The following is a 26,231-nucleotide window of genomic DNA, read 5'->3' as shown; positions in this document are numbered from 1 at the left end:
TTCATCCCTTCTACGATTGCAGCCAATAAGAAACGAGGAGTAGCTATGAGGTCAATGGCACGTACCGGTATCAACAAGGATGCAATAACAAATAATACCAAGTATAAATGAGAAGGATAGATTTGGCAATTAATCAATACTTTTACCAACATTGAGAAAAAAAATGCCGCCTATACTTATGAATAGTCTCGTCCAGAAATACTAACTCTTTATGTTTTATAATGTGAAGGAATACTTTATATTTGTTGTTTGAGATACTAAGAATTATAAAAGAATACTATAGAATATTATAGAAATACGTATATTAATTATAAATTATGTATCTCAACTGTTGATATAAACATTTAGTTAGACAATAGTTATACTAAATTCTACATAAAAGTGTAATAACTATAAACAAATAACAATATCAATTAACGACTACTTTAATAAATAATTAATATACCATGCATGATACAGTCTATGTTTATAGCCTTTAGTAATGCTTTAGATATTAACAAATTAAATAAACTTTTTGCAAGTTGCAACACTATAGCCAAATTGACACCGAACGGTGAGGTAGGCTCTTTTTCTGTTTTCAGTACTTATTTATCCTGAAAATTACGCGATTTTCGTGACGATTCGTTGCAGATTACACCTCTTTGATGCCTATAATTTATTAAGGTACGTTTTTAATCGTCATTATTTAAGAAAAAGTATTGGGAGTGTAATATTTTGATTGTCGGCAGAAAGATTTCGTTCGATAGGTTAAAGCCCTAGTGTTTCTATATTATATCAACTAAACTATTTTTTTTGTACGTATAAGCGATAGATAAAGGAGATTTGGCTATTCATTATTGAAATATTCTATTAAAGTTGTATAGTGGAAGATACGTTAAGGCGGGCATGTTAAATGCTAGGCGAAATCGCCATGCGTGGTTTGACAAACCCCTGGATAATCAACTGTATCGGGCAGACTTTGAATTGATTCGTCTTATATGTCATAAACTTTTACTGCTATAATAGTGTTTGTTGATGCTTTAAATAAAATAATTTATATAGGAAAACAACTATTTTTCAAATCGTTTTTTCAGTTCGATTTAGTCTTCGAAAAATAAATCAAGACAAAGTAAATTAGCGAAGGAAATAACTCAACATATATAATCATTGTATTTGTATGGTTACATTAAAAAAAAAAAACAAACAAATTACTGTTTATTGAGGAACTACACAGAAAGTATTACAAAATAAACAATGCATTTTATGCTATACATTTGAATGTATTCAATGTTTGGCTTATATTATAGTTGTATGAATAAAATAAAATTTACCTTTTAAGTAAAGCAGATAAAATATAATCTGATATACATTTTCATAATTAAAAATGAAATTTAAAAAAAAACAACATAGAATAATCTTTTTTCACTATGTTGTATTTGTTTTTATTGTGCATTGCTAAATACTTAGATTTTGTTGCAATTAGATTAAATTCAATTATTTATGTAATTCATTAACTGTGTTCCAAATGAAGTGACCTCAACATTCTAGTTCTCAAACATGGTAGTGCATTGAGACTGTTAGGAATGGTTAATATTTCTTACAGAGCCAGTGTCCTGCATGGACACAAATGTTGAGCACCTGACCTAGGTTTCAGGCGAACTTAACTCCTCTGCTCTTCTGTAAATCTCTTTTGTCCTGTTGTCGCTTTGATTCCAATTAAAGGTAAATTTCAATATGAAACATTTCTGATGAACTGTAACACATACTTTAGTTATATGTACTGAGGTGTACATGTGCTTTTTATACCTCAACATATACCTTACTATTATTATCAACTAACTTTGATATGCTTCTGTGACTACACTAATGAAGCAACCATAATGAAATTTGAAATTGATGTCAGTTTTAAAAAAAAGTTACCTCATTATAATGCTGTTTTATAAATAAATTTGAGATTATATAGCCATATGTGGTGTTGCTGTGTTTTGGCAAAATAGAAATGTGAAGACTAAGTAAGTTTAGAAACGTCTCAATCATTCCTAGAAATTTAAATGCTTTACTTTAAAATTATAAGATGCATTATTATTATAAAAAGCTTTGCCCGAAGTCTCTTTGTATATAATTATCTTTGTCAATTTATAATTTTGTGGGTGTGCTGTATCAGTGTTCAGAATCTATTGCTACTACAGTATTCTAAGCAAATTGTGCCTTCAGCCATGACTTGGTTACATTAATAGTATGCATTTAGTTAGTTGTTGTTAATTCAAAGTAAATATTATGAAAGTGTAATCCTATGAAATAAAAAACGGCATGGCATTCTTGTTCACTTGTGTATTTTATATGATAGTTTTGTCAATCAAGTATGAAGTTTATTGTTGAAATAGCGTCAATAAGATATATTATATATTGGTTTATTTTCTAATGCTAAATTGGTATCTTCAGAGGCATGTTGTCCTTTGCCTTTTGTCAATGTTTCTTTAATTTGCATTTTTTTATATTTTTGTGTGTCTGCATATTTTTATTACCAGGCCGCAACATAATTTATGTTTTAAATTACATTATATTTATTATATGTTGGTTTAATACTTTGAGCATTTTTCCTAACGGGTTTCTGTAATAAATAAATGATAATATTCTTGACCTAGAATTGAATCCTGTTACCAAATAAGTATTTTCTCAACTAAATACTACTTACGGATTCTGAACGTAAACAGTGACAAGACGCATGTTCTAGGGCAGCGTATAGCGGAGGGCTGTATCGGCGCAGTGATAACAACAGCGATGGTAATGGAGGCGTCCCCGTCCCCGCAGAGCGTCGGCCGCGAGTTTGTCCGCCAGTACTACACACTGCTCAATAAGGCGCCGGCACATCTGCATAGGTGAATATATCAGTTTGCTGGACACAAACACAGAGAACTCTTCCGTCTGTTCTAGTTTATATGAAATGCGCCATATGAGTCGGCATATCAACGTAGGAATCATAGTCATGCTTGACCTACTAGTCGAAAATCAATCTTGTTGACTACAGTATTGCTTAATAATAAACATCAAACATGTGACTGACAGTATTTAAAACGGGATATTTACCATGTTTTTTATTTTTATTTGTTGGAGCTCGATATTTCGACATTATCTACGAATGTCTTGTTCACGAGACTGACGTTAAATATCCCGTTTTAAATACTGTTAGTAATAAAAATAACCATGTTAATTTAAAATCTTATATCAAACATGTTCTTAAAAAGCTCTCTCATCTCATATTATATAAGTTCAAAAAATAGCACAAAGAGCTCTGAAAGTAATTCACCTATTCTACCTACAACTGATAGTAATTTACACACGTTCACCTCACAAACATTCAACATAGATTCGATTTCATTGAAGAAAGAAATTAAAGTTGCAGTAACAGAAGCAGTTAAAAAGGTCGTAGATTCATATTTTTCGATCGAATTTCAAACAATAAAGAATGAACTTTCGTGCTTATAGTGTAGTATAGATCTTTTTATTATTATTAAAATATATGTCAGTATCAACAATTATTATTATTTAATTATGTAATTGAAATAAAGAACAAAGGTAATTTGTTGGGTCTAAGTTGATTTGTACAGACTACAGAACTCTAAAAAGTTACGGGCTTCAGAATTTAATGAATATTGTAATACTGAGTTCTCCAAATAAAAATTCTTTTCATTTGATTTTTTTGTGATTTTAATAATTTTACAAAATTATACACATGAAGTTACATGATGTGATTTAGAACATACATATTTCTACTTTGTTTTTTCTTCGTCAATAATAATATAAACTTAGTATCAATAATATTTAATTATAGAAGAAAAATATTAGCAAAAATCCAATATTTTTCTGGACGTCACTCTAATACATATTTCTACTACAATAATTGATCTCGTACAGATTCTACAACAACTACTCGTCGTTCGTGCACGGCGGCTTGGACGCGCCCAACCGCGAGACGCTGCCCGTCGTCGGCCAGAAGCAGATCCACAACCGCATTCAGCAGCTCAACTTCCGCGACTGCCATGCCAAGATCAGCCAGGTTCGGTTCGGATCAGCCTTTCCTTCCCCGTGCGCTCGAGCGAACCGTGTGCTGACGGACACGCGCCCTGCCCACAGGTGGACGCGCAGGCCACGCTGGGCAACGGAGTGGTGGTGCAGGTGACGGGCGAGCTGTCCAACGGCGGCGCGCCCATGCGGCGCTTCACGCAGACCTTCGTGCTGGCCGCGCAGTCGCCCAAGAAGTACTACGTGCACAACGACATCTTCCGCTACCAGGTGTGCTCTTACGCCCTCCCATCCCCGGGCCTTGTCATATTTGTGCAATACATTAAGCTCCATCACCATTGTATAAAACCTCAAATGAGAATTTGAGGTTGTCGGCTGATTTTGATATTGAATGGAAGAAACAATGTATTTTATCTTTGAATAAGAGTTTATTATCACTTTAGATTTCTCGGGGCAAAACTAAATCACTAACAAGACCTTAATGCTATTGACTGAACCAGATTACGAGTTTGTTGTATGTTGAGTTGAGTGATGGAACTTTGAATGGACAATGAGATATCACTTGACTTTACTAATTTAATAGTCCTTACACCACCAATGCGCCGCCGCCTATGATAACTAAGAACAATAGCCACTCACCCCTCAATATAGAATACAACAATACAGGTTGCCAGATTAATACATAGTAAATCTTATTACAGGTATAACCAATTTGAGAAAAACATTTAGTAAGTCAGAATTATTTATCGCGATTTGAGAAATCATTAGTCGCCCAAATAGCATAACATCTAACAGCACACATATCAGCACACATAAACAAATGTTCTCTGCTAACCAACTAAGGATTTGAAGTTTAGGACTTATTTAATAATAGGAATGGTGCAAATTCAGCCCAAAGGATTCTTTATTATGTTTTCATGTGCCATCTCAAAAAAAAACTAAAAAAGAAACTCTCGCACTGGGGCTAGCAAAGTGGCCTTATTCTAAGTTTTTTTTTATACCTAAACCAAATTTAGCTTCGCTTTATTTAATATCAATACATAATAATTATTTCAAGACAACAATAAATCTTATCTAAAGCGAAACTCTTAAGTATGCTTAATCTTTCCTGGAGGTGTTTATAATAATTACAATGTGTACAGCACAATGATCAGTATTTGAATGGAGAATTTGGAGACATATTAATCTTAAGGTTAACTTGCACCAAAATCCTACTAAAGCCAACACCAAACAAGGCAGATTTTATATCAGTCCAGTCATTAGTTGGAAATAATTGCTACACAATATAATATATAGCAATTTTTTATATATCAGTTACTTGATGTTCCTAATATATGGCACTGTTCATTTTAATGAGGTCCAAACTGAAAACGATCAGCGCCATCTATGTCAAAGTCAAAGTACTATGTATAATATTAGTACAATTTAGTACATTTAGGAGTAACTATTTCATAATATGTTGTAGGAACAGGAAATACCTAAAATGAGGTGATGTTCACAAGTTTTTCTGTTTATCCGAATTATGTAAGATAATAAAAGTTAAATACCTTTTTCTTTCATTACCTTCATCTCGCCTCCTACATCGTTTTGCGTCGGTTTTCTTATGTATAAATTAAATTGAAATTTAAAATTAATTTAGTCACCCTAAAATTATTAAACTTAAAGGTAATTTGCACAGATAAATTGAAGACCTCCGTGGTCGAGCAGTGTGTACACCGGTTTTCATTGGTTCGATTCCCGGCCAAGTCGATGTAGAAAAAGTTCATTAGTTTTCTATGTTGTCTTAGGTCTGGGTATTTGTGGTACCGTCGTCACTTCTGATTTTCCATAACACAAGTGCTTTAGCTATTACATTGGGATCAGAGTAATGTATGTGATGTTGTCCAATATTTATTTATTTATAATCAATGTTATATACCAGTAATTTGGAAAATAAATTTCCACGACCCCCGAGTAGAGCCAGTGAACTGAAACTCAATAGATTTTTTTGTTAAAAGTTTTGATTAATAATTAGATGGTGATTATTATGCGGTTATCTGTGATATCATTAATGTAAATTATAATGGATAACAATGCCTAGTTGGAATGCACTTGGTACTAATTAAACAATTTACAATTATAAAACCATACATATATTCGGAAATAAGGTTGAGTTAGATTTAAAAATTAAACATTCGTTTATGCTACAAGATCAAAAACAATAGTCTGCCAGTAATATTTATAACTTAGATGTATCGGCGACATCTAGCTCAATATCATCGCTGTATTTATTTAAAATCAATCTCTCCATCACAGGACATAGTGTTCTCCGACGAGGAGGGCGAGGGCTCCGGCCGGTCGGAGGGCGAGGAGGAGGAGGGCGTGGCGACGGGCGGCTACTTCCCCCCCGCGCCCGCGTTCCCGCCCGCGCCCTTCCCCGCGCCGCCCGCGCCGCCGCACGCGCCGCTGCTGTCGCCGCCCGCGCAGCCCGCGCCCCCCGCGCCCGCGCCGCCCGCCGCGCCCGCCGCGCCGCACCTCAACGGCCACCCGCCGCAGCACGACGACCCCACGCGCCATCTCGTCGCCGCTCTGCAGGGTATTTCTATTGTCACGCAGACTTCCTCGAGCGTACGTGACAGCGGCAGCGGCTCATGCGCTCGTAAAAGCCTACTCGAATAAACTATGTTTTGATTGAATTATTCTGAGTAGAATTTGAGAGACCGTTCACATATTCGGGTGCCTACAACCTACGTTCACGTGTTCAGCGAACGCCATATCGGGCGGCGCGCCGTCGGCGACGCCCGCGGCTGTCACTGCGCCGGCGCCGGAGCGTGAGTCGGAGGCGGCCCCCGAGCCTGTGCCGCAGCCCGAACCCGAGCGGGAGCCTTCGCCGCCGCCGCAACCTTGTAAATATCAATATTTGTCACAAAGTAGTCATAAAAAACGTGACCCAAGCTATATCCTAACCCGGTGCTCGCGTGTGCAGCGACGCCGAAGACGTACGCCAACCTGCTGAAGTCGGGCGCGTCGCGCGGCTCGCCGCCCGCGCCGCCCGCGCCGCCCGCGCCCGCCGCGCCGCACGAGCCGCGCCCGCGCCCGCCGCGCGTGGCGCCGCCGCAGCCCGCAGGTGCTCACTCCGACTGCATTTTTTTATTTGTTGACCCGTGGGGCCCTCCGACCTAGAGGGTGCCTGAAGTACAGAGAACCATAACCCTAGTCCTTGCGACGCTTAAGGCGGGGGTAGAAGGTTGGATGTCCTCAGTCCGTCACTTACAGAACTTCGTTCAATAGTTCCTGACATATAATATTTGAATAAACATGTCAATGGAGTCAATCGGTGGCAAAGCTCGACCGTCAGGGATATTAGCATTTGGCGCGACCGGTCGACACTAACCGGTCTCTCCCCGACAGGCAACCCGCCAGAGAGCGGCCGGCGGTACTCCGACGCCCAGCAGCTGTTCCTGGGCAACCTGCCGCACTCGGCCACGGAGGAGGAGCTGCGGGCGCTGTTCGCGCGCTTCGGGCCCGTGGCCGAGCTGCGCGTGCACAGCAAGCCGGCCGCGCCCGGCGCGCCGCGACACCCCAACTACGGGTTCATCACCTACGAGAGCGCGCAGGCCGCCGCCGACTGCCTCAACGCCGCCGTGAGTGTCCCCGCGCCCCGCGCTCACCCCGCCCGCGCACTCCCGCGCCCGCGCCGCCACTGACGGCCGTCGTGTTCGCAGCCGCTGTTCTTCCCGGCGGAGGGCGAGGGCGCCGGCGTCAAGCTCAACGTGGAGGAGAAGAAGACGCGCGCGCGCGAGGCGCCGCGCCGCCGCCCGCTGTCGTCGCACCGCGCCGCCTTCCAGCCGCGCCAGCCCTACCGCCGCTAGGGCGGCGCCGTCTCGTGCGTATGCGCGCCCTACACTACTCCCGTAGCTCTATTGCAAAATACGACAGTTTTCATCAATAAAATCGACTCTGAACTTTCTTCTATTCTTAATAGACCTAAGCGCCAAATGACGTAAGATATGCGGTGCATGAAAAGTGCGTTTGTGTTTTTAACGTGTAGCAGTAAAGCCCTAATTCGACTATCATCCATCCGAATGATTTTGGATTTAATCTTTCTTCTCTGCAAAGAACGACTCGATTGAAAATAATCGAATAACATTAAGGACCGCACGAGTCGTCGAGATGGTCGAGTAGCACCTAACAGTGGTCGTCGTCCGCAGATGGCGCCGGCGGCTCGTCGTGTGACAAACCTCTACAAGTCTTAGATGTAACTTCGCGTCTACTAAATTCCAGTCGAGCACGAGTCGACTACCACGCTTCGCATATCGCTTCCTTTCGTTAAGTAGTTAGATAGTAAATTAATTTCGTGATCGAGGCCCTCTCGACAGCCGGCCCGTCCGCGCCCGGCGGGACTCGTTGTGATAAATCTAGAATGATCTTTTACTTCACATATTTTGTTTCAATTATTATTATATTTTAGTAGCGTTCAATTAAATTTCCCGATCGATCGCTCGGACACACGCAATAATAGTCACCCCCCCCCCCCCCCCCCCGGACCGCCGTCCCGCAGCGCCGAGACACGCCGAGCGCAGTCTCCACTCAACGACAAATTATTATATGTTTGTAATTATTAAAATAAGTTTATGGTTAAGCAGTTACATTTTTGTTAATAATAACGAATATTCTGTAAACTTGTATCTCGCGTGTTGATAATTATTTATACAGATCGTAAAGTAGGAGCTACATCTGCGGTAGCGTTCGCTTTACTGCAGCGAGCCCGTGCGTACGCGACGTACGCGCGGCTCTCGCACGGAGGCGAAGCCGCGGCGACGCCACTGCGATCGGTATATACTGATATATCGACTCGAACTGATATCATTAGGTTTCATTCCAAGTCAAAACAGAGCAGGAACACGTTGGGTCGCGTCTAAGTATGTTACTGAGGTATCCGACGGCGTACTCGCGTCAAGCGAGAAATACGGGTGCTCTCTTACATTAAGACCACTTAGGTCGATACGAATTAATGGGTGTTCAACGATGTTTGACGAGGAAAAAATTGTTTCGTTAAATGGCCTCAAACCGGCGTAGAGTACGTAGTTCCGAAGACGAGACGTCGAAACGGCTTCGCCTTCAATCTCGTTCGTACGAAACGTTTCGGGACAGCGGAGTACGCTCACAGGGTAATGACTTTTTCAATGTCTCGTTAACGATTAGAGGTACCGAATATCGCCCTGGGAGGGTGTCCGCCGACTCGAGCGGTCAATGCGACTTGCCACCGAGCACTTGAACGTTGTGATGTCAATTTGAAACCGCCAGCGCGCCATCTCCGCCGGCGGAGGTCGCCTCGAAGTCGACGGCGATTCTATTTTTTCTGATCATGGAATTTTTGTGATTTTTCAACTTTTTGTATATTTTAATTGTATACTAGGTTATTATCGGCTCGCCATACTTTAGGATTTACTGTTGTGTCACGGGTTGGCGACGTATTTTAAGCGGCACGTCGGGTCGCCCGACGGCCCTCGGATCCGTCTATCCCGCAACGTTGGAAGCAATACCGAGCAGCTGTACGTGCTGCGGACTCGGGGACGTCGTCGCTCCCGAGTCGAATATGTAAAATGGTTTCATGTTTCCATTATTTATGTACACTTGTAATTTTTCCACGTAACAAAATACATTAACAACATCGACTATGACCAAAATTACATAATAATGCAATAACAATTTGTTTTATTAACAGCAAGTATCGATCCCCGACAACTCTGCCGATGACTGATTTGTATCAATAATTAATTAGTTAACCCTTATTATAAAAACTTTCTCAGCTGACTCGTGATTGCGCTCAAGTTACCAGGAGAGAGCACCGCGAGTGCCAAGAGTTAGTATCGGCGCTGCTACTGTTTACCGCATCACGTAAATTAATATCGCTCATTAATTATTATTATCGTTGTATTGTATGTATAATGTAGTTTGAAAAAAAATTGCAATGATACGGTAAAACGCAGTTTATTTTTTTGTATACAATATGCCTAAGAGTATAATTCTTATTTAAGCTCAATTAAATACAGTTATTGTATTTGTATGATTGAACCTCTCACAAAAATTTAGATTTGACTAGAGTCGTACAACGTGCGACGTCGAATAAACAGTTAAACACATATATTAACGACAACTAACACACTTTAACACACTTTAAGGAATCGTTTTGATGCCAAATCATGTGCAGTCAAAGTCAAAAGTCGGCGGAGGTCTCTTGTGTGTGCAGTTAGGGCTACACGAGCTGCATAATTGTTTCAATAAAACAAACGAAGAAACATTGTGTTCAGAGCGTATCCTGTAACTAGTAACGCTTATAATGACGTGGCTAGTATTGACTACTATAATAGTATCCGTTTTTGTAATGATTTTTTTGGCTTTTATTTGTGCTTAAAAGGCACAGATTATTTGGCCAGTGTCATATGCGATTTTTTTCAATGATAGTTTTTCTGATCTGAGCCCTTGTGCCTATTTATTCTGTGTATGACTTTCAATCAGCTCGCTTCGCTTTCAATCGGCTTGCGTCACAAGCGTTTGTTGCAGCTCGTGTGCCCCCCCCCAGAGCCTCGCGCGCCTCCCGATGCTCTTCTAAATTGATTTATCGACCAACTTGATTGGAATATAATTGTATGCGCTCATACGTTCCAATTCCACTTGATAGAATCAGTCGTGCTGGAGGCTGCGAACCCGCCGTGCTGCCGATCACCGAGTATGCCAAGAAGTGGTCTTGCGTCTTAAACATTGAATTTTATGTAGTTAGGAAGCATTCAATTTGACGCTTTTATAATAACAAAACCAACAATATTCTTTGGCTCGTATCTTAAATTACATGTGTATGTTATTTAAAATGTTGGGATTAATAAATACCTACTCAGACTGAAATTAAAATATTCCAATTGAATTATTTGTCTTTTAAAAAAAATTTGTTTGCGCTACCAGCGCATTCGTTGTGTGAGTATTATTGTAACCACATTTTGTATTCAACAGTCAATACGCAGCCGTTATGGTAGTTTTATTATTATATTAAAATAGACCCAAGCCAATTAAATGATTCCTACAGTATTAAAATAATAAAACTATTTTCCGATATCCTTTTAGTGGCTCTTAGGGAGAGTGGTGGGAGATGTTAGCAGTTAGTCAGCTTCAATGCATAAATGCCATGCCTTTAACTTCACTGCCAACATCATCATTGTATATTCGAGATCGCATTCTGCAAATTACATCTGACGTATTCATATTTAAAGTACATAATTATTTTTAATGTAATTTTATAATTATTATCGTCAGAACTTTTACAGAAATACTTTTTTATCGTTTGTTATAGCGGCACTAAGAGCATTGCCAGTCTACCGTTGGTGCTTTAAATTGTTGAACATAGAAACATTTCCACCGCATAATTAAATGCGAAGAGTATTTCTGCGAGAAAGTCTATAACGTGTTCTTTAAAATATATAATATAACGTGTTCTTTAAAATTAATGGTATTTTACATAGAAATATTACGACTATTTTGTGCCGTGAATGTATCAGTACTGTTCGATCGATGTTTGTTCTCGCGTGACCAGATCCTGAATATACATCGTCTCGACTTTGTGAGCAAAGTTTAGACCCCTAAAACCCATAAGTTAGAAATATCTTACGCTTAAATATCTTGTTACCATATTAGTTATTTGAAATTTCTTCCTGATAATTTTCTGAGGTCTAAACTTTGTGTTGTATTTTCTTCTCAGTAAAATTATCAAACTGTGCACGTTTTCCCCGAAAGCTGTGCTCACGCGCGGGTAATACGCGTGTGTGCGCATCACCCGCGCTGAAGAAGACGTGCGTGACTACGCGTACTCTAATAGAAGACATACTTTTGTAACAAGCGTTGCTTTTTATTTATAAACCTATTCGTATCTATAGTACTAATAACAAACATTAAAATTACCGAGTATCGTAATTTGTTTGTTTTGTTTGTGGACCTATGTATCGACACCACACTGATTGATTTAGAGCTTTAGCGTTGTGGCCAATTCGTTTTAAGACGGGCAGTCTCTAGTATATTAACTTGTTGCATATTCATAAGTGTAGATTTAATTTCATGATTACGCTAAGTTTTCAAGTCAGTTATCTTTGATCAATTATTTCGTGCCTTAGTGCATTAGCAATAATAAAATATGTATTATAAAAACACTGAGCACATGGTCTCAGACCGTATTTAATACGGTCAACGAAAACATTTTTTTTAACAGATTCAGATAAATGTAACTAAAAATCTAGAACAGACGGATCACATATTTGCGCAAATTAAGCAAATGTTATCTAAACAACGAACGCAAATAAGCGAATACGCTATGTTGCCGAAAAACTATGACCTAACCGAATATTTTCTAGTCGTATGTTACCTATGTTAGTACCTACCAAAAGGTACTCTGTGCATATCTGTGTACTTAAGTATGATTATATCATTACAAAAACATTTCAATGCAATGACATACAAGAAACACCGATTCAAGAACTAAAAACAATGAATTTTGTTAAATAGTAAAAAAAAATATTATCTTAATAATAAAATTGCCTACGAAGTCCCGTCAGACCGCTAGAAATTGTTAACATTCTTATCGCTGTGTCGGAACTCTGAATTAGTAGTCCTGAGTCGGTGTTGGAAATTTTTAGTCAGACCTTCCCTTAACTCGTTAGTTTGCTGGTGGGGATCAATACACCAGTTAAAACATTGAGAGCTGGAATTAGAGCTACTCACAGCCATTTATATAAGCCTACCAAATTGATTTTTATACAGCTTAATCACGTAGGTATTATGATGATTTTATAGACAACTGTAGCAAAAACTTTCGAGTAGGTATTTGTTATTCTACAATCTACGACTAATAATTTTCTTACTACTGCAGTTTGATTGTTGAATTGATAAAAAGATTGTCAGTTAATACGCAGTTGAAATATGCACACTTTAGAGGTACAGTTGATGCATATGTAAAACGGTCCCGATCCTGCGCTGTACAGGAGCGAGCCAGTAAGCGCGCGGAGCACCTCCGTAGTGCGCACTGTATAATAGGACCAGTGCCGTGCGCACGAGCGTCGAGCAGTCGACGGCCCGCACTCGACGGTGACGCAGCCTCGGCTTGAAGTACTGTGTTAGGAAGACTTGGTGAGTAAAGGATCTACTTTTTTTAACAGACGATATGTTTTTGCAATTTTTTATACATTGCCTTAACAAATTAATATTATCTCTATTATTATAAGTTTTTTGATAATATTGAATTACTGAAGCTTAATTGTTCTAAGACCTAATCTGATGAAGATGAATAGTCGATTTAATGATTTTTATTACAATAATTTCTATATAATATTTTTTTGAGATATAATAAATATTTTTAACGACCCTATTAATTATATTTATATACATATATTTATTCTTATTCGAGGCGAGTTACGGTTTAGTATCCCTTTTCTCCTTCTCTTGTCGCGGTGATCGGAAACGAGTTTTGGGACTAAGATGACTTTTATAATGGGTAGACAATTAGAACTAAATATATTTTTCTTTTTTTGTTAAAATCGTAGAAAAAAACTAATTATAGTTATAATATAAATATAAGGATAATTTAAAAAATATCACTATTGCAAAATGAATATCAATTTTACAAATAGGTATTTTAATTTTAGACGCGTTAAGTAAGTATGTTAAAATAATGGAATAGGAATGAGTCAGTATATAAAAAAAACCTAAAAATATTTCTCCATCCGTACCTTCACACAATTATGGACAAGATGACGAAGGAGAGGATATTTTGTGGCTGCATATTATATTTGCACTGGCCAACGTCGCGGCACCGCGGTCCGCGATGCATTCTCACGCAGTCATACTCATCGTTACCTACTCCTCAAACAATAAAATCATTGCATCGGCATTTTATTGTGTACACCATTCTGCAACAGTAACAAAGATGTAGGTCATCGTGCAAGTAATAAACTGGGAAACATGGTTGCTCAAACGAGAATAGAACTTTAAGATCACATATCTACTTCTGGAACTTCAATTATTCTAAAATATTTTGTGGTCCGTTTGAATCCACGTCCCTAAAACTCCCAAAAATGGAACGTAGGCATACAGCAAAAATAATAAACTTTAAGGATTTGTTCTAAATATATGTATGTACAATGTTTCAACCTAAATGAAACATTTAAAACAAAAAACGCATTCCTTATAAGTACTTATATATCGATAGTTTTAAACTATGGATAAACTTTACGAAGCTTACATTAACATAAAATCTTAAAACTGGGTTTGTCACAATAGCAGAGTTATATTTTTATTTTTTATCTGCCGAGCGAAGCGGCGGGGTCGCGGCTATCGCGCGGCGGACACCAGATAGCCTGGCTTCCGTCCACGCTCGCGAAAAATTGTTTTATGTTATTCGCGGGATCATTGTCATTATGACCTACATTTATTCCAAAATATTTGTAATTGGAACTTACAAGTAACGCTAAGATAACATACAGATAATCCATTCTTTTAAATTCCCTTTAATTTTATATTTGTGAATACCGGGTTTTCAAGCACTAGGTTTTAGACTTTTGACTATACATACAAAAAAAAATTAACATTTTAAATTTCTAAATCGATACCAAACGGTCACAGTCGATTTAACTTAGATATCATAGAATATTTTACAGCCAACAACAATAAAAAATCTTACTGTTTCTAAAAAGTAGTTAAATATCTCGACGACACAGATCGTAGATTCGGTAACGAGGTTACCGGTCGTAGGTTATCGCCTGCGATATCCAATGTTTAAAAATATTTGTTTTTTATATATGCTTATAATTATATATCTACTGCTATAAATATTTAAAAAAAATCGGACGCCTGGAAGTTGGAGTTAACATAGTCCACATTAGTTCCACTTTTTTTAAATATTGGCTTGTGATAAAGTAAAGTGATAGCCGCTGAATGCCCCTCTGCGGTGCTAAGGCCTTCTCTTCTCATGAGGGTTGGTCTCAAAAACGGGCTGGTAGATACACTTGTGGTAGATTTTCTTCCGATACATGGGGTTTTCCTCATGATATTTGTCTTCCCCGCCGATTACGAAATAAATTATTAAAATTAATTTAGAACATGAAAACTCTAAGTTGCTTGCCTGGGCTTGAACCCACTATGTTTGGTTAAGATTTACGTATTATTGTAATAAGAAATGGGAGAATTAACTTATTGATGAGGCTCTGTGAAACCTCGCCTGGGTAGGTACCACCCATGCATCAGATATTTAACCACTAAACAGCAATGTTTAGTATTATTGTATTTCGATTTCAAGAGTGAATGTGCCAGTGTAGCGACAGGCACACGAGACAGAACATATTAGTTCTCATGGTTGGTCTCGGTGGCGCTTTGGCGTCGTAGGAAGTGTTCAATATTTCTTACAGCGGCGCAGCTCATTTGTCCGGCAATCAAACTACTAAACAAAAAAAGTAAAACCTGTAAATAATGAATATTAAGTTGAATATTAACAATAATTGAATCAATATTATACTAGAACTCATAATTAATTTTATAAACATCATGTTTGTTTGAAACTATGTATATATACATAGATACTGAATTATGAAAATAAATAATTCGCCATCAAAATCTAAACCTTTATACCTAATGCTACTTCAATAAATTAATCTACAATTTCCGAAATTGCATTGCGAGGTAACGCGTGGCATATTTAGGTCAATAGAAACAAATAGATGCGATACGATCTCGCTGTCGTTACGCCAATTACGAAGATCGTTTCTTTCTTCAAACTCCTTCAATAGGCAGGAGTTGGAAGTAGGCAAATAGGTCGCGAGTACCTCGTCAGTTGGGAGCCTGTGATGCTAAAGGTCAATTACTCATAACTACACTGGGTATTCTAATTCTATACTTTTAATTATATGATTATATTTAATTTGCTGCCTGAAAGATTGTCTTAAATCAGTACTGAATTAATATATTTTTATTAATTCTTCACAGACTAAGCGTCCATGCAGTTGTTTAACTTAACATAAATATATTTATCGATGTTTACTCATTTGTTACTAAAGGAATATGGCGATTTTTATGCTAAAAATAATTTTTATTGGCTAAAGTTAAGAAATGCAGGAATCAATATTTGTAATTTATTTAGTGTGCAAAAAAAATGACAGACACAAAGTAAAGACCTTAATTAAACAGAAATTAAAAGGATAACAATTTATTCATACTTACCTATATAAATAAACATACATACATATGAAAATATAATATGTACCAAATATAAGTAATATACATATGTATATACCTAACTCGGAAACTATAGGTCCGACCGACTTGAAAATGAGATAATCCTTTCACGACATATTAGATAGGATTTTTAGAAATTTAAAGTTTTAGAAGGGAGAAACGAACGGGGCAATTCGGCATGATTTTAACTCATTCGAAGTCCGGACGGACACCTAATAAATATATAATATATATAAATAGATAGTACCTAACCCAAGGTCACTGCGTAACCTACTTTTAAGCTTAGGTTATTCACAACACTACCTACATTTTATACTTCTTGCCAAATTTTACGTCAGCTTAGCATCAAAGTTAAGGATATCACTTTCAATTTAAAAAAATATGTTTGCAAGGGCCCGGACACGATTTCGTCGCCGCCGGCGCGAATCAATAGCGTTAAGCACTGATATTAATAATATTTCTATTTAGTCAATAAAAGTATCAAACATTAATATGATCAAACGCTCAATTTCAGTGCTCGTTGGAATTACATTTATCCTGTATCCCTATGGGAAACAAAAAAGTACATACATACGTACAAACGCAATCTATCTGTGCCTACGTATTTACTTTACATCATCCACAAGACATTTAAGGCAAATAACTAACTGGACTAGTTAGGTTCATTATTTCAAATTTCGCTTGAAATGTTAAAAACAATTACAATGTAATAAAGTCATACACCATGGTCATCGCAATATCTTAAACAGATGTGGATGAAGTCATTAGCTATTAGCGTCTCATCAAACGGAACACGAAATATTTAGCTCTGGTCCGTTTTAATTTCTACAGTAATCGTCGTAAGGCGTACCTCCCAGTACTACACACGCACCGCAAGGCATGCATCTGAGTTATTTGCACGTGCACTTACCGAACGTGCCTTCTTCACAGTTCAGACATACTATATATATAGTCTTTATCTATATACACATAATAAGATTGGTATGCCTGTTTGTAATATTAAAATAAAAGCTTTTTACTAAATGCATAAGTATACATGGTACATATACCATAATAACATCTTTTTCACATTTTGTCTGTCTGTCTTTCTGTTCCGGCCAATCTCTGGAACGGCTGGACCGATTTTGACGGGACTTGCACTGGCAGATGCCGAAGCCGATGTAATAAGGAGTAACTTAGGCTACAACAATAACTTTTTTGTTAAATTCAAACACGCACGAAGTCGCGGGCACAGCTAGTATTCAAATAACCAGTGTTACTTGTATATCTACCTCTATTTCTAAAGCTGAACGGAATTCGTTTTATAGATTTATCTCAATTTTTATGTAAGTACATGCAATAAACTGAACTATATTGTATTTTAACAAGATTATATAATTAAAGGTTTTAGTAATGTAATATTGAATACATGTTGAATACGTGAATTGAATTCGATGCGGAGTCGAAGCGCAGGCACGCTTCACATTCCTAATTCATTGACAGGGTAATCTGATCGATACGTCGCTTACTCATTGTCAGCAACGCCGATGTGCAACTCAGCGGCCGGAGCTCGAGGGTGCGATGCACTTTCGTCCGACGCCCGCGCAAGTCGCGCATTTCGTTGATATCGAATACCGATCCACATCCGAACTTAATATCATTGTAATGCGTTGTCTGTTTTCTTTTTATCTTTTATCGAAACCAATCGTTTAATATTAAACGTTTTCCTTTATTATGCAGTTAAACGACGTAGGTGATATATGTTTATGCTACAAGATGCAACTTGAATAAAGTTTTAATAACTCAACTCAAAGTCCAAGTTGCGGGTTTTTATAATTTAAATATTAATTCTATGTATTGACATGTTCTCTTGTATCGTTATCTAATATTTAACGACGACTCGCTTCTCGCGATCAATGTCGGGTGAAAGCATTTCCGTTCTCTGTAGTGTTCACTGTTCATGCTTAATGGACGCCAGTACTCCAGTACTCCATATGATATCGCTTAGCTCGAGTACCTACTGATCTTCCGTCTTATATTCGTAGGTATTCAATTAAATGAAAATATTAAATTTCAAGACTCTGTTGTTGTAACTGTAACTGTAAAAATAATTTTAAGAATGTGTCTATTTTTAATCTTTTACTAGCTGTGCCCGCGACTTCGTGCGCGTTTGAATTTAACAAAAAAGCTATTGTTTAGTTCGCAGATTTTACTTTAACTTATTAATTCTGTATTAGGCAGCTTTACGTCGTCGGCGGCGCAGGCCTGCACACGGTACTTAGTATTTGGACATTGCAGCGGGACTCTATTATTATTTTATACATAATTCTAAAATAAAAGTAGCCTAAGTTACTCCTTATTACATCAGCTATATGCCAGTGAAAGTTCAGTAAAAATCAGTCAAGCCGTTCCAGAGATTAGCCGGAACAAACAGACAGACAAACAAAAATTTTAAAAATATTATTTTGGTAGACGTACCATGTATTCATAGATATGCATTGAGTAAAAAACGGTTATTTTAATATTACAAACAGGCACTCCTATTTTATTATATGTACCCAAGTATATACCTAGAAGATAAGTTGATACTTCACACATTGATACACAAGATTCTACACCACTATAACTAATGTTTTGTCCTAGTTTAACACCAGATTGTGATTACAGATAGGAGCCAGGATGAGGAGTTATCTGTTGGTGCTGGCCTTGCTGGCCGTAACGATATGCTCCACGGAAGCTGTATTGGTAATCACTTATTACTAATTACTAAAAGTAAATCATTCATTTAAATTAGATTAATTGTTACAAAAATAAATATCCTACGCATTATTAAAATAATTGCAGAGATTTCGTACTACTATTTACTCACTCGATTATAAGTATTAAGCCTGTTGTTCTAATCAACGTGACCCCTGCTACGAAACCCACATCACGGTAAAACCACAGTACCTACTTCAATGTTTTTCAATTGAATAGCTAACAGAAATATTTGTAATGTGCAAGACTTTTTATAACAATATATATTTGAATAGACTGCAACAGCGAGGTCATATGTTTAGAAACGTCGGAAGCACCGTAGGCTGCGTACGACGACGACCACGGAGCCGGCGATGCTCGCGGCGGCGCGCCTGTTCCCGCCCGCGGCCGGCGCGCCGCGCGGCGACGAGGCCGAGCACCTCGAGCTCGGCATGGCGGAGCGTCTCGACGAAACTCGATTCCAGGTATCTCATCAGTCGTCAGTCACAATATTAAAAACATTCTTAAATTACGTTTCGTTACTTATCTATCGACACGAAAACCGGTCACAGTTGTAGAAAGAAACCTTTGAATTTAGCATATTTCTCACAGGAATCTGAGAGAGCTCGTGTTAATGAAATCATGAATGAGGTCGGTGACGAAAACAACGGAGGTAACGAAGTTTTTATGGAAGGTGAGTACTTTTCTTGCCTTTTCGAAGGATGCCTAGTGTAGGTACACTGTTTGGAAATATCCAAGAAAACTATCAAATACAATAAATTAATATACCTACATTTTAATTTAATTTTATTTTATTTTTAAAATCTAATAAATACTAATAACAATTTTTTGAGAAATTGTAATCAGTTATAATCGTCATATCCAAGACACAAACTCGAACTTATTACGCCTTATTCTTTACTTAATACAGTATCCCAGAAAACATCCATAGTACAAAGTAATTTTGATTGATCTAGCAGTCAATAATCGTGTCGCTGGCGACGCCGACTGTGGTAGTACCATGACACATTGTTTCTTTTACGTGTTTAGTTCCTAATGATGATCTCCTACCTGTTTCGTCTCAGATCCGTGTCTGAAGGTGCACTGCAGTGCAGGACGCGTGTGTGAGATTGACGAGCACGGCGACGCTGTCTGCAATTGCATCAAGGACTGCCCCTACGAGACCGACTCCCGCCGAAAAGTGAGCACCAGACGCCGGCCGATCCGCCGATCCAAGTGTTTCTGGAGAACATTGATATTGGCTCTAAATTTAATACCATTAAAAATATTATTTTTGAAAATTAAGATAAAATCGAACGTAATTAATCCGTATTCCTGACGCGGCAGGTGTGCACTCACCACAACGAGACCTGGCCGTCGGACTGCGACGTGTACCGCCAACGCTGCCTGTGCCTCGACAACTCAGAGCTGTGCCGTGGCCCACAATACCACCACGTGCAGATCGAGTACTACGGCGCCTGCAGGGAGATGCCGGTAACCACTCGGCGGCCGCCCACGGAGATGACGTGTGATGTTGAGGTATTTGACATGTCGGGTCGATTCGTTTGCGCAGGAATGTTTGGAGAGCGAGATGTCAGACTTCCCGCGGCGTATGCGCGACTGGCTGTTCAACATCATGCGCGACATGGCGGAGCGTCGCGAGCTGTCGCCGCACTACCTGCACATGGAGCGCGAGGCGGAGGCCAACCTCACGCGGCGCTGGACCAACGCCGCCATCTGGAAGTGGTGCGACCTCGACGCGCACGACAACGACAGGTGCCTCGTCTATTGTTCGATCGGGTGAAACAGAGAAGTCGCTCTATCCTACGTCTGCGTTCACGTGCACTATCCACTCCGACAGGTTCGTATCACGACATGAGCTGTTCCCGATCCGAGCGCCGCTGATGTCGCTGGAACACTGCATCGCGCCCTTCCTCGACCGCTGCGACGAGGACGACGACCACCGCATCACGCTCGCCGAGTGGGGCAAGTGCCTGGAGCTCGACGAGGTAACGAGTTGACACCGTTGCTTGTTATGGTTTAATTTTTGTCTTAACACGCTCTGAGTTACTCACGTTCCCTGTGCTTACAGTACGAGCTGGAGGACCGCTGCGACGAGCTGACGGACGAGACTGCATAAGTCTGCGTGACGTCAACATACCTTAATTAGCTCACATTTTAATCTCGGTGCTATCACACCTCGTGTACAAGTGGAGATTTAGATTTTAACTCGTAAATAAGTACTTATTATTTCCTCACAAAATGTACTTCGATAAATATTTTATTAAATAAAATGTCAACGACTAACGTTACTGAGCTGTATGCTGTATGTACTTTACAATACAATATGATGTTTGTAACAATTAAGCGTGATGTAATGTTGCGTTTTTATTTCACAGTGACTTCTATTGCACTTCATCTAATGTTTAAATATGAATAGACATTGTGATTAGAAAAGCCGTACTGTGATTTTAACCAAAATATGACGATACAATAAAGTATTCGAAACTCAATTACCTATGTAGTGTTTTATTCACGGAAATTAATAAAAAATCGGGAATTCCTATGTCCCTTTCTTTCAATAGAAAAATCCTTTACAGTTTATGTGTCCCTTCCGCGTCACAATCTCTTCGACCGCAACGCATTGGCTACCGCCATTGAGGCAGTCCTGAGACAAGGAAACCCCGAGCCATCATCGATACCAGCTGGTGTTCACCCACACCATGTCCTTCATGCGAAAAACTATTCAATTCAAGAGCCCTATTCCTGATGCTCACACCAGAAGGGCTATTAGAGTTGAAGCATAGCAACTGTTGCTATAGAATATTTATTGCGGATAATAATAATACTCTTTTTTTGAATAATACGCCTTATTAATAAAACAAATATAGTTTCTTTGTCTGCAGTATTTACTCCGAATAATATTGGTCATTATGTGAACAAAATGCGTTATACACAAACATACACGTATTGACTAAATATTCAAAAAATACTTCGTATTTATTTACGAGCCTCTTACCATTGCTTCTTGTTGTTATAAGACTAATTTAAAGGTATTCAAAAATCATATATTAATATAAAAATTAAATATGCAGTATTATATTGCCATACTATAACTACATGTTATAAAACAAAGTACTCCGCCGCGTCTGTATGTCTGTCTGAACGCTATAATTTTATTTTCATACTGTTTTCAATAACAGAGAGTGATTCATTAGCAAAGTTTGTATAAAGATAACAATTCATTAAAGTTTTGCCTAAATTGGCTATAATTGTTATAAATGTCGTTAAAATCATCTCAACTCGAGCTTTAATGGCGTGAGCTACGGAAACGTAACTCTATTGGAGTTACGTAGAAACATATTCTACACGTGCGATGGCAGGACGGATAGCTAATAAAATTTAAAGTACTTACGGCATATTTAAGTTTTTATATAACATACTTTAACAAAATTTATAAATGTCATATACATATAAATTTATTTAACTAGAGAATTTGATTAAGGATGAAAATCATATACTATGTAATTATAAACTATACCTACTCCATCAAATACATTTTAATACACATTAATGATACCAAATTTCAAAAATAATCATTGTAAAACTAACAGTTAAAAACAATTATTGTTAAGGTATGTACTTGTATTAACGTTACAAAATGTTATATACATAAATACACTTAATAATTTATAAATTATTTTAAATTTCAAGATTATAGAATATCTTTATGTAACGAGCAATTTATTTGTAATTTATTCAAAATTTTCTATATAATATCTAAGAAGCGGCATGTATTAGGCTGTAAACTTTTCCATCTTTGCTTCTTGAAAAAGAAAGTATTTATGTTATCCGCAACATGGCTTGGCAGCACTTTGCTCGCCGCCATTTTGAACAGTGCTCATTGGTCAGCTGCCATTAGAGTGTTGTTTGTTTTTGCGACACATCCGCTAGCTATGTGGTTGGCCAACCTGATATTGCACTAAGTGGCGCGGCGCTGCCATCTTTGTCTCGTAGATTTGGCTTGGCGCCTTTCCTGTGTTGGTTGTTCACTAGTGGTGATAGTGTGTTACACGTTTCAAAATGGTGAGTTTTGCAAGATTTCGTGAAAAATAATGAGTGCTGTGATAATATCAATGTGGATTTCGAGAGATAATAGTGTGTTGTGTATCCTGGCAAAGTTTCAGCCTTGTACGATTAAAATTAATCGGATTTTTTACAATTTTTAGGCTGGTGGTAAAGCGGGTAAAGATTCGGGCAAAGCTAAGGCTAAAGCAGTCTCACGGTCGGCCAGAGCAGGATTGCAGGTAAGCTCATTGGCTTTTTTAATTTATTTAATGAATTTAGAAGCAGGCTTCATTAATGAAAAGTCATTGTAAAATTATTTCATAAAATTGAATAATACGCATGACCTCTAGTATGGCGGCGGCCAGCTTTGTACTAGAAAATAATCAATGAATCGTTGAATATCATTGTATTAATATTTCAGTTTCCAGTCGGAAGAATTCACAGACATCTCAAAAATAGGACCACAAGCCATGGTCGTGTTGGTGCCACAGCGGCCGTATATTCCGCTGCTATTCTCGAATATCTAACAGCCGAGGTAAGTGACGCCTCGTCAATATGGCGGCTAGCTTGAGTAATTAATGAAAATGTTTACAATTTCTTGAAAGTAATGCTGTTTTTCCTATTATATTAATCTTAGATTCTTTTTTACTTTGTTATAAAAATAAATTTTACATTTATCTTCATTTGCTTTGAAAATAACACTACTAAAATTTTGGCGGGAAATTAAGTACTTAGTTAATGTGTAAACAATAATAACAATTACGTTCAAATATCTTGTTTATTTTCCGTTTAATATAAATGAATATTGCAAAACTACAATATTCATAATAAAAACGTTAAAAAATTTATCATTTAATAAATTTTGGCGGGTAAATATTAATTAGTAATTCAGGATAATTTTACGCAGTAAGGTAGATTTAGTAACTCAATAATATGATTATTGGTAATATTTTAGGTGTTAGAGTTAGCGGGTAATGCATCCAAAGATCTCAAAGTGAAGCGTATCACCCCAAGACATTTACAACTAGCCATCAGAGGAGATGAGGAACTGGATAGTCTGATAAAAGCCACCATTGCAGGAGGAGGTGTTATCCCACACATTCACAAATCTCTTATTGGTAAAAAGGGTGGACCTGGCGCACCAGTTTAATTAAAGGTATGACTTTCTAATTTACAGATCTTACTAACGTTTTCAATAAAAGAAATTGTCAGTTAAAAGAACGATAGCTGCAGTATAATATTAAATACATATGATACTATTTTGAACCGGAATTAAAAGCTTTTTGTTTTCTGCAGGCTATTGCATCAACATTCTCACTGCATTTGAACCGGACACAATATCAGCCTGTAAATTCATCAGCCAATCAGTAAACATAGTTTTCTATATAGGTAGTGATGTGGACAGTGGAGTGACTTCATGGAACTGTGGATCCGGACTAAACTTGTAGCTATTAAGTAATAGTAATATTTTAGAAATAAGGAGATTTAAATATGATTGTATTAGAATTAAGATTTATTTTCTTGGTTCAATGATGGGACATCTTTATTTCGCTAGACATTGTGTTCAATTTATTTCAGCCACTACTAAAGTTAATTCACTGTAAGCTTTACCACACCGAAGGTGTTGTAAGGTGTAGTGCAGTAGGCTGCAGTGTTTTAAATTTAGAAACTTGACTGTAACTGCAATTGTTTTAGCTCTAAGCTGTCGTAGTATAATTTGCAGCATTTTGTATTTTTTTAAGTGACAAATTGTATTAAGCAATGGTATAATGTTGTTCTAAATTGTAATTTGGTATGATTGAACTGTTGTTACAAGTTGTAAGAAATGTATTTTGATCTTTGAAATATATTGCAGAAACTAAATATTTGTTTATTCTCCAAAGTTTCGTTAATTTAGAATACATATTAACATTTCATACAGATTGGTATATTAGGAATAAATGCTTTATTAAGTAAGGATTATTATAACTGTTAAAAATAATGTTGTATTAAACTTTTAATTCTCTATAATAACAAACCGTATTTTTTTTCTAACAAAAAAGACTTAGTACTTGAGGCACACCTTGTCGAGAGTTACGAAATTTATTTTCTCTTTATTTATCCCATAAAATGTCAGAAAGTTTGTTTAAAACACTCAAGTAATGTAATTAAAACTATTACTTTTAGATGCGGTATTTTGATAGGATAATTCTATTCTTAATAAATGCGGTTATTAGGATATATTAAAGGATTTTGGTAAAATAATATTTGTACAATATACTTAATATTGTAAAAATATTGTTATATCTCACTGTACATAGCTTAATTTTTTTATAGGTGCCAATCCGCTTCTTCCCCTCATTTAGAAAGACATAACGATTTACCAATATTTAAAATAGGAAACAAGACATCCTAAAAATTTTTTTTACCTACGTATCTGAAGAAATTACATGAAAAAGTATCGCTTAATGGGTGACGCGAGAATAGCACAAGGAGTGCTTTTATGATTTGCATTTATGATATTACTAGCGACCCGCCAAAATGTATTTAGTTACGATATCACTTATGAAACCTCTAAAATTATCAGTGTTTCTCTACTATATTGTGCATTATACATAAAAACCTTTCTCTTGAATCAATTTGTCTATTAAAAAAACCGCATCAAAATCAGTTGTGTAATTTTGAAGATCTAAGTATACATAGGGACATACAGCGGTAAGCGACTTTGTTTTAATACGATGTAATGATGATATAGGTAATATACATAATACATGAGAATACTGCAGTGTGTGGCGCGCGAAGCTCGGATATGCTTGAATATTACGGCATTAAAGAAATCTTTTGATCTAATTACTTCATGCGTAATCAAAGAATTCATCTATGAAACAGTCATGGAAATTGCAGATATGTGCTAAAAATTTTCACTAGGGATACATTTAATGATGTATGATACTCTATTATTTATTTAATTTATAACGGTTAGAAAAAAAATATTGATGTAAACAAAACATTGTTAAAAATACAAATAATAATATTAAAAGGTATCATTTGGTTTCATAAAAATGTAATATTTACCGTAGCTGACGTAAACAACAGCAATAACTAAAAACTAAGCTCTGATTAGGGTAATTGCAATCTAAAAACCGAGACCTCTATGGGATGCTTTAGCGAAGTTGGGTTACTGGTTCGGAGAATTATAGTATATTTAACTATTTTTATGC

At 37.4% G+C, this 26,231-nt stretch overlaps 3 protein-coding genes across 5 annotated transcripts; all 3 read left to right on the top strand.

Annotated features, from left to right (window-relative positions):
• Positions 1-537: 537 nt before the first annotated feature.
• Positions 538-8,675, top strand: LOC125067401 (ras GTPase-activating protein-binding protein 2). Of its 3 annotated transcripts, none has more exons than XM_047675988.1 (10): positions 538-663; positions 2,719-2,858; positions 3,895-4,036; positions 4,114-4,272; positions 6,298-6,577; positions 6,747-6,887; positions 6,968-7,108; positions 7,393-7,625; positions 7,707-7,867; positions 8,193-8,675. In XM_047675988.1, exons 2-9 carry the CDS (start codon positions 2,761-2,763, stop codon positions 7,851-7,853), a joined length of 1,341 nt encoding a protein of 446 aa, XP_047531944.1. In that variant the 5' UTR covers positions 538-663; positions 2,719-2,760; the 3' UTR covers positions 7,854-7,867; positions 8,193-8,675. The 3 variants fall into 3 exon arrangements, with proteins under 3 accessions (XP_047531944.1, XP_047531942.1, XP_047531945.1); XM_047675986.1 differs by having other exon boundaries at positions 2,714-2,858; XM_047675989.1 differs by having other exon boundaries at positions 2,714-2,858; positions 7,707-7,871.
• Positions 8,676-13,001: 4,326 nt separating this feature from the next.
• LOC125067403 (SPARC) lies at positions 13,002-21,476 on the top strand. The gene is made up of 9 exons (XM_047676000.1): positions 13,002-13,152; positions 18,895-18,972; positions 19,287-19,448; positions 19,576-19,657; positions 20,049-20,164; positions 20,311-20,457; positions 20,537-20,739; positions 20,825-20,972; positions 21,056-21,476. The coding sequence occupies exons 2-9, from the start codon at positions 18,907-18,909 to the stop codon at positions 21,101-21,103; spliced, it is 972 nt and encodes a 323-aa protein (XP_047531956.1). The 5' UTR covers positions 13,002-13,152; positions 18,895-18,906; the 3' UTR covers positions 21,104-21,476.
• Positions 21,477-22,895: 1,419 nt separating this feature from the next.
• On the top strand, positions 22,896-24,894 carry LOC125067405 (histone H2A.V). Its single transcript, XM_047676002.1, has 5 exons — positions 22,896-23,049; positions 23,193-23,270; positions 23,453-23,566; positions 23,987-24,187; positions 24,328-24,894. The coding sequence occupies exons 1-4, from the start codon at positions 23,047-23,049 to the stop codon at positions 24,179-24,181; spliced, it is 390 nt and encodes a 129-aa protein (XP_047531958.1). The 5' UTR covers positions 22,896-23,046; the 3' UTR covers positions 24,182-24,187; positions 24,328-24,894.
• The last annotated feature ends 1,337 nt before the right edge of the window (positions 24,895-26,231 follow it).

The sequence above is a fragment of the Vanessa atalanta genome, chromosome 11 (assembly GCF_905147765.1).
Source record: "Vanessa atalanta chromosome 11, ilVanAtal1.2, whole genome shotgun sequence".
Classification (NCBI taxonomy): Eukaryota; Metazoa; Arthropoda; class Insecta; order Lepidoptera; family Nymphalidae; genus Vanessa; species Vanessa atalanta.
Note: the sequence above shows the minus strand (reverse complement) of the source record. Positions and strands in the feature narration are given on the sequence as shown.

Excerpts from the sequence above, each read along its gene's own strand:
- LOC125067401 (XM_047675988.1), top strand. The coding sequence starts at position 2,761 with ATGGTAATGGAGGCGTCCCCGTCCCCGCAGAGCGTCGGCCGCGAGTTT. Across the intron at positions 4,037-4,113 it reads GCCATGCCAAGATCAGCCAG|GTGGACGCGCAGGCCACGCT; the intron begins GTTCGGTTCGGA and ends CCCTGCCCACAG. Across the intron at positions 7,109-7,392 it reads GGCGCCGCCGCAGCCCGCAG|GCAACCCGCCAGAGAGCGGC; the intron begins GTGCTCACTCCG and ends TCTCCCCGACAG.
- LOC125067403 (XM_047676000.1), top strand. The coding sequence starts at position 18,907 with ATGAGGAGTTATCTGTTGGTGCTGGCCTTGCTGGCCGTAACGATATGC. Across the intron at positions 18,973-19,286 it reads GCTCCACGGAAGCTGTATTG|AAACGTCGGAAGCACCGTAG; the intron begins GTAATCACTTAT and ends TCATATGTTTAG. Across the intron at positions 20,165-20,310 it reads AGACCGACTCCCGCCGAAAA|GTGTGCACTCACCACAACGA; the intron begins GTGAGCACCAGA and ends CTGACGCGGCAG.
- LOC125067405 (XM_047676002.1), top strand. Across the intron at positions 23,271-23,452 it reads CGGCCAGAGCAGGATTGCAG|TTTCCAGTCGGAAGAATTCA; the intron begins GTAAGCTCATTG and ends TTAATATTTCAG. Across the intron at positions 23,567-23,986 it reads TCGAATATCTAACAGCCGAG|GTGTTAGAGTTAGCGGGTAA; the intron begins GTAAGTGACGCC and ends GTAATATTTTAG.